The sequence below is a fragment of the Symphalangus syndactylus genome, chromosome X (assembly GCF_028878055.3).
Source record: "Symphalangus syndactylus isolate Jambi chromosome X, NHGRI_mSymSyn1-v2.1_pri, whole genome shotgun sequence".
In the NCBI taxonomy this organism is placed as follows: Eukaryota; Metazoa; Chordata; class Mammalia; order Primates; family Hylobatidae; genus Symphalangus; species Symphalangus syndactylus.
In genome coordinates this window covers 107,384,611-107,392,125 of record NC_072447.2, presented here as the reverse complement: position 1 = coordinate 107,392,125, position 7,515 = coordinate 107,384,611, and the positions used below count along the sequence as shown (strand labels likewise).

At 45.0% G+C, this 7,515-nt stretch overlaps 1 protein-coding gene across 2 annotated transcripts; it reads left to right on the top strand.

Moving 5' to 3' along the window:
- Positions 1-2,540: 2,540 nt before the first annotated feature.
- On the top strand, positions 2,541-5,651 carry TCEAL5 (transcription elongation factor A like 5). Of its 2 annotated transcripts, XM_055268926.2 has the most exons (3): positions 2,541-2,668; positions 4,000-4,067; positions 4,752-5,651. In XM_055268926.2, the coding sequence occupies exon 3, from the start codon at positions 4,779-4,781 to the stop codon at positions 5,397-5,399; it is 621 nt and encodes a 206-aa protein (XP_055124901.1). In that variant the 5' UTR covers positions 2,541-2,668; positions 4,000-4,067; positions 4,752-4,778; the 3' UTR covers positions 5,400-5,651. The 2 variants fall into 2 exon arrangements, with proteins under 2 accessions (XP_055124901.1, XP_063491167.1); XM_063635097.1 differs by lacking the exons at positions 2,541-2,668; positions 4,752-5,651 and adding an exon at positions 2,690-3,175 and having other exon boundaries at positions 4,000-4,068.
- The last annotated feature ends 1,864 nt before the right edge of the window (positions 5,652-7,515 follow it).

Sequence of the window (7,515 nt, the reverse complement as noted above, 5' to 3'; positions counted from 1 at the left end):
ATCACTGAACTGTACACTTTAAAATGGTTAATTCTATGTTATGTGAATTTCTCTTTAAAAAAGAGAATAAAGATAGCATGACTTGAAAAAAATGTATACAGAAGTATATTCTTTGGGTCAATGGCCTTCATCTTTTTAATATTACATACCCCTTTGAACATCTAATGAGAGCAATGGACCCTATTCTCAGCAAATGTGCACACACAATAAAAATTTATATATCCAGCCTGGGTGCGGCGGCTCATGCCTGTAATCCCAGTGCTTCGGGAGGCTGAGGCAGGGGGCTTACTTGAGGTCAAGAATTGGAGACCAACCTGGGCAATGTAGGGAGACACTGTCTGTACAAAAATTTAAAGAAATTAGCTGGGAGTTGTGGCGTGCACCTGTAGTCCCAGTTACTCGGAAGGCTGAGGTGAGAAGATCCCTTTAGCCCAGGAGTTCAAGGCTATAGTGAACTATAATTGCACCACTGAACTCCAGCCTGGACAACAGAGTGAAACCACGACCACACACACACACACACACACACAAGTTCGAACATAATTTTAGGGGATTCATAGGTTCATAATGCCTGAACCCAAGGAATAGATGAGCTGTCTTTAACATGGCTCAGCTGCTGTTTGTGTCTTCCCCTTCTTATCTCTTTGTCAAGTAGCTTCTTCTTCTTCCTGTCCTTACTTTATGGTTTCCTCTTTTTCATGATGTCAACTTGCTTATATAAAACAAAAACATACATCCACACAAAAACTTATACACGATTGTATATGGCAGCATTATTTACAACAGCTAAAAGATGAAAATGACCTAAATATTCATCAACATATGATGGATAAACAGAATGGGGTGTGCAAATAGAACAAAACATTATTCAGGTTCCTAGGGTACAGATCTTCTTCTCACAAGAGTGTGCATACTCCACTACTTCCTAAACATATGCAATTTTACATACCATTTCAGGTGGCCCACAGACTTCATCAGTTGGGAATACTTGGTCTAGGTCAATATGGACAGCATGGCAGAACTCCTTAGACACTGGCTTAAATTTGCTGAGACAGTCATAGGGTAGTATGAACTGGCAGGCAGCAACCCTGCAGCAAGTTTAGGCTCCCTCTGGGTTCCCTGGAGATACAGAGTTTGGGGGTGAGAGGCCCAGCAGACTGCATTTTTTAGGCTAGGCGGGAGGCAACAGACAGGGTGTAAGGAGGCTTCCACTCAGGCACTGTGAATAAGGGCAGAGAGCAGGCAGGTTGCAGGGGACTCTACCCCAGCAATCACTTCTTCAGGCCTCATGAACACCCTCAGCTGCAAGGGTCTAGAAGAGATCTGTTCTAGTTTCCTAGAGGCATGAACAATGCTCCACTCTCTGCTGGGGCTGGGTTATCCCTGTGGGAAATAGGGGGAGGGAGGAGGGAAGGAGCCAAAGGCATTTACTCATATCACCACCCTGGTCACCTGTCCAGGTATATTCTTGGAGCGAGCAACAGAGTCATGTGCCTGAATGCAGGGGATGAGAAATTCTAGAATATGAGGGGGTGGAGAAGAACACCTTCCCCTGATCTTGGCAGGGCAGGGAGGATAGGACCATTTCTGCATCCTTCACATCTCCTGCAGCCTTGGTCTCACAGCTCTTCCCTTTGCCTAGAGCTAAACATTTGAATGAAAATAGCCATGAGCCAAATTTTTTAAAGAGACATTTTTGAATTTTCTGTCAACCATCAGATTCCAGCAAGTCTATTTAGCACTCAGTAATCATTTGGGAACATTAAATGTGTGTGTGTGTGTGTGTGTGTGTGTGTGTGTGTGTGTGTGTGTGTGAAATAGAACGTGAGAGAACCAGCTATTTATGAAAAAATTTTTAATGTATATTTTGCTTGTTGCCAATTGAATTCCTTGTGTATATGGCAAAAGTTAATATTATGAACTTAATTTGGTCTCTCTTCTGAGTAGAAAATTTTGCAATCTTTTAAGTTTTTCTCTCTCTTAAACACTTTCTCATAAATGAAATAGCTTTATTTAATTTTGTGCTTATAAGAATAACCCATGCTGAGGAGAGTGAATTAAATAAGACCAAAAAAATTTTAAAAAATAAAACCCCTATTTTAACTACTTGTATCCCTACTTGACAATCCACCTTGTACCCATTATGAGAAGGTCTGGTCCACAGGCAGAATGAACATCAGTGGCTGCGTGTAGAATTAGATCGAGTAGGTGCCTTCGGATAAATGGAGAGAAAGAAAAAAAATTACTCTGAGATGTACCAATGGCCAATAGCTCTAGAAGAAGGTGCAGTCCCTCCCGGATAACCACGGAAAAATAAATACATACCACACAGAAAAAGGGTCACATTTGACCTCTGGGATTAGCAAAGACCAAAATGAGTGACAGGGCCCCGTGCCTTGGGGCGAGAGGGCTAAGCCGCGGTTGGGGGTGCGGAGGGCGCTCAGACGGACAGACTAGTGAAGGGAAGAAGTGGGCTGGCTCCTGACGCACTTTCTGCGGGTGGGAGGGGAACTAGGGACCCGAGCCCACTGGTGACGTTTTTCTCACGTGATCTGAAGCCGACGTGTGCAGAAGTCCCTCTCCTCCAGGTACCAGATCCCTGTTTCCGTGGAGGAAGGCAGACTTCAGACTGAGGGACAGAGAAGGCAACTGCTCTACAGCCCTGCAGGTCGGTACAAGCCGGGGACCCCTGAGGTAGGGATGGTAATGCACATAGGCTACAGAGGATCGGATCTGCTTTCTAGATACCGCCCCGTTCTACCCCCATTCATTTTGGCGCAGAAATTTTTTTGTGTTGGGCAAGAGGTATGGGTACCAGCTTTTATTTCCCTGGAGAAGTGCAGGCTTCTGGCAGAAGGAAATGTGAGGAAGAGTCATTTCCCCGAGATGGCTACGAACCCATCCACAGCCTGTGGATCCCTGTGGTTGGGATGGCAGAGGGCAAAGACCAGAGCAGGTCCAGGGCTGGATTCTCTCCACTCCTTTCCCGATGCTCACTCATTTGGTGCAAGAAATGGAGGGCTTGGTGCGGGGCGGAGAGGGGGGAGGGGGGCGGAACTCGAGAGAGGTCAAGGGTTGAGAATTGGGTACCAGTCGGGAACTCCTAGGAAGCGGGCGACCGGGCGATGTCTGATGGAGGAGGAGGAGGATCGGGGAAGAGAACAGCGACGAAACGGCAAGAAAACGGCCTGATCCCTGCAAGGCAGCGGGAGGCGGGCGCAGTCAGTGACCCCAGGCTGCGGAGGGCGGACCCTGCAACGGGTCCAGGCCTGAGTTCCCCGGTGTCTTTTCTCCATCCTCCCTCCATTTTGGAGCCGGAAATGGTGGGCTAAGGGGGTCCAGGGAAGGAGGTGCTGTAGAAAAAGGGAGACAGAGGTTTGATCTGGGGATCACCTCCCTATCCAGGAGGAGTGGCTTCTGAACTAGGAGGATTGAGATGAGGTAGCAGCAAGACCAAAAATGTTACCGGGTTTGGAAATAATTTGTCTCTTGCATTGCAGAAAAATGTGGGCTTTCTGTGTATGTGGGGAGGCAGGAGGTGGCAGGAGTGTTTTGGACATTTCTGCCCTGCCCCCTATCTCTGTTATCACCACTTTCAGAGAAGTGGTGGGCTCTGCTATTTGGCTACCCTAGGGTGAGGGATTTGGAATGTAGAGATCTGAGGGCAGCAGAACACTCTGTCTTCAGAACATCCTTGTCTCTAACCCCACTCATTTTCGTGCCAGAAAAGTGAGATAAAAATTTGGGAGGAAGATTCAGAAACATAGAAACGCTTTGGAAATAATCTTTCTTGCCTATTTCCCAGAAGTAGAACAATGGAGGCTCTTAAGAAGGAGCTGCCTGCAGAGGGGGAATCAGAGAATGCAAGGGAAAGGGCGAGGAGGTGATAGGAGCTGGGAAAGTTTTGACAAATAGGGTCCCAAAGAACCAGTGTCCAAGTTACAAGTCATTCACTTTCTCAATTTCTCATTCACCCACCTGTTTCTTGTCTTTCTGCAGGTCTTCACGTCTGTGGTTGTGAGCACTAACCTAGATAAGAAAACGAAAGACCTGCAGTATCAGTGCAGGTCAGTGGGAGAGGGCTACTGCACCAGGACCCTTGGGAGTAGGAGTGACTTAAGCCAGAGCAGAAGTTGGGGAGGCCACTGCCTGCCACCCCTCCTCCAATCCTCCCTCTTGCAGTTTCGGGATACATGACTGCTGTCAAGACCCTAAGGGAATATGGTGATCTGTGGCTGGTGAGGATAGAGGGGAGAATACGAAAGTAAGAGAATGGAGGTGTAGTATCTGTGATGCCCCCTGAGGATATAAGAGTAGCCCTGAAATCTGAGAACTGGCTATGGTTCTGTTCTGTCTGCAATTTTATAAGTCTTACAACTGCATGCAAGGGGAAAAAGAAGAAAACTGCCCAGGATTTCTGCAGGTCAGTGTAAATTGGAACCACCCAGTTAAAATTGGTATGGGTAGGCATAGCCAAGGCCAGAGCAAAGTTTAAGGGCCAATATGCTCCTACGCATTTCTCAGCACATCCTCCTTAAATGTAGGGAGAAGCACCTGTGGAAGTTTCTGTAAGGTTGGCTCGTGTGAACAAGTGTAAAGTGAAAAAGAAAGGAAGGAATGTAAGGGTGGGAGTGCACCTGGAAGATGGGATAGGGTCAGGAAAACCCTAAGTTAAGAAAGACAAGTACTATAAGGACCTGCGTTCAACCCCCAAAGCCCTCAGTGTCCTGTGTCTTCTTTTTGTCTCATAGGAAAGGCAAATAAGGGAACATCTCAACATGGAAAAGCTCTACAAAGAAAACGAAGGAAAGCCAGAGAATGAAAGAAACCTAGAAAGTGAGGGAAAGCCAGAAGATGAGGGAAGTACAGAAGATGAAGGAAAGTCAGACGAGGAAGAAAAGCCGGACATGGAGGGGAAGACAGAATGCGAGGGAAAGCGAGAGGATGAGGGAGAGCCAGGTGATGAGGGACAACTGGAAGATGAGGGAAGCCAGGAAAAGCAGGGCAAGTCCGAAGGTGAGGGCAAGCCGCAAAGTGAGGGCAAGCCAGCCTCCCAGGCAAAGCCAGAGAGCCAGCCGCGGGCCGCTGAAAAGCGCCCGGCTGAAGATTATGTGCCCCGGAAAGCAAAACGAAAAACGGACAGGGGGACGGACGATTCCCCCAAGGACTCTCAGGAGGACTTACAAGAAAGGCATCTGAGCAGTGAGGAGATGATGAGAGAATGTGGAGATGTATCAAGGGCTCAGGAGGAGCTAAGGAAAAAGCAGAAAATGGGTGGTTTTCACTGGATGCAAAGAGATGTACAGGATCCATTCGCCCCAAGGGGCCAACGGGGTGTGAGGGGAGTGAGGGGCGGAGGTAGGGGCCAGAAAGACTTAGAAGATGTCCCATATGTTTAATGTCTTTGGCCTTTAATTCTGATTTCTCTGATGGGAATATTGCCAGTCCTGCTTTTCCTGGCAGGCATTTGCCGGGCTATGTGCTTTAACCTTAAGCTGATACTTTCCTTTAGGTGTCACTCTTGTTACCAGCAGACTTTTGACCTACCTACAGTGCTCTGTCTTTTAGTAGAGGATTTTCACCCATGTGCATGGAATAAATGTTCATGGTACATTGTAAAATAACAATAAAAAAGAGTTTTCAGAACCATGTATACAGTATCAGCCCATTTCTGGAAAAAAAAAACGTTTACATAATATATCCATACATGGGGGACACTATGCAATTGAGTAGACCAAAGAGAAATCATGATTTTCTTTGTGTGGTGGGACTGAAAATTATTCTTTTTCTCATCTGTACTTTTTTAAATCTAAAAAGCACAGGCTATTTTTGTTTTAAAAGAAGTAATAAAAGGTAAACAAAATAAGAAAATAGTAAATACTAGGCAATCAAAAGAACTATTCATTGATCATATGAAGGCAGTGGAGACACTTACAATTATTCTTAGAAAACAAAATGGTAGATAAAACTCACATTACCCCTGGGACTTGAAGTTGGAGGAATCAACCTGGCAGTTACTACAGATTCATTGCTGTAAGTGACAGCCTTGTGTGAAATGGGGCTAAAACTTACCTCCCAGGGCTGTGGAGTAGATCAGATATGATGCTTGAGTCTGTGACCTGTGTTAGGCTGGCTCCTGCCCTCTCCCCTGCACTAACAGTACCAAGTCAGACAGTTGGTGAGGGTGTGGAGTGTTTCTGAGGGAGGTCTCACCTGTGCCTAAAAATAGGTACAGGAAGCTGAGAGATAGTTGCCACTTTCCCCTGGGTAATGCCACATCTGTTGGGCATTGTGTCCCCTCTCCAGGGTCCTGCACCCTCTAAGGCCCCAGTTGTTGCTGGTGGGCTAGAGTCTTCCAGGTAACAAAGCCCTTTAGATTCACCTGAAGTCCCTGGTGAATTGAATCCCCAATAGGTTCCCTTCTGAACTGTGGAGAATGTCCGTCTTCTCTCTTTATAGTTATGTTAATACTGACATGAAATGTGGGAAAAATGCTTCATAAAATCTTAACTAATATATTTGTCAGGCATTGTAATTACCCCAGTAGACTTGCCCTTTAAAGCAGAGTTTATCTTACTCATTTTGTTACTCCATAGCACATAATAGAAGCTTACAAAGTAACTACGTTAATTATTGAGTCAGAAGGCCTCAGTTCTCCGCCCAGTTCTGCCCCTGATTGAATACATAGCCTTGAAACTGTAATGTTATTCTTTAGCAACTGAAACTTGCCACTTCAAAAGGAACACAGCAGGAGATGGATTATATCAAAATTCATTGCTAAATGATTTTAACATTGGATATAGTAGTGTTTTTCAAAGTTTGCTACTTACTAGCAGACCTCCTGCATCGAAATCACCTAACTATCTTGTTGAAAATGCAGGATCCTGGCTCCCACCTCAGACCCAATGCGTCAGAATCGCATTCTGTCTCCACAATGTGTGTGTGTGTGTGTGTCTGCATGTGTCTTTTGCTTTTAGCTCTTTTTCATTTTTATCAAATGAATACACACACAAATTTTTAAAATCTTATGGTACAAGACTTTTTTTTAATTATTAAAAACTGCAGTTTTCCTTGCCATTCCACATTCCCACTCCTCAGAGGCTACTACCATAGGCAACTACCATAAACATTTTTGTTTTATTCTAGCATTTACCTCCATCTTTCTGAATAATGTGTATATGTTGCTATTTCTTTTTTAACAGCTTTATTAAAAGGTAATTCACATACCATAAAATTCACCCTTTTACAGTATACAATTCAGTGGTGTTTAGTATATTAGCAGACTTCTGAAGTCATTATCATTATCTGGTTCCAGGATATTTTCATCACCTGAAGAAGAAATCCCATATCCATTAGCACATAATGTCATGCCCACTCCCCTGTTCTCCTAGCATCTGGCAAGCACTGACCTCCTTTCTGTCTCTACAGATTTGCCTATCCTGGACATTTCTTATTAATTGAATAATACAATATGTGGCCTCTTATGCCTTGCTTCTTTCACTTGCCATAATGTTT

Bases quoted from the DNA above. Each gene is read 5' to 3' on its own strand.
- TCEAL5 (XM_055268926.2), top strand. From the start codon at position 4,779: ATGGAAAAGCTCTACAAAGAAAACGAAGGAAAGCCAGAGAATGAAAGA.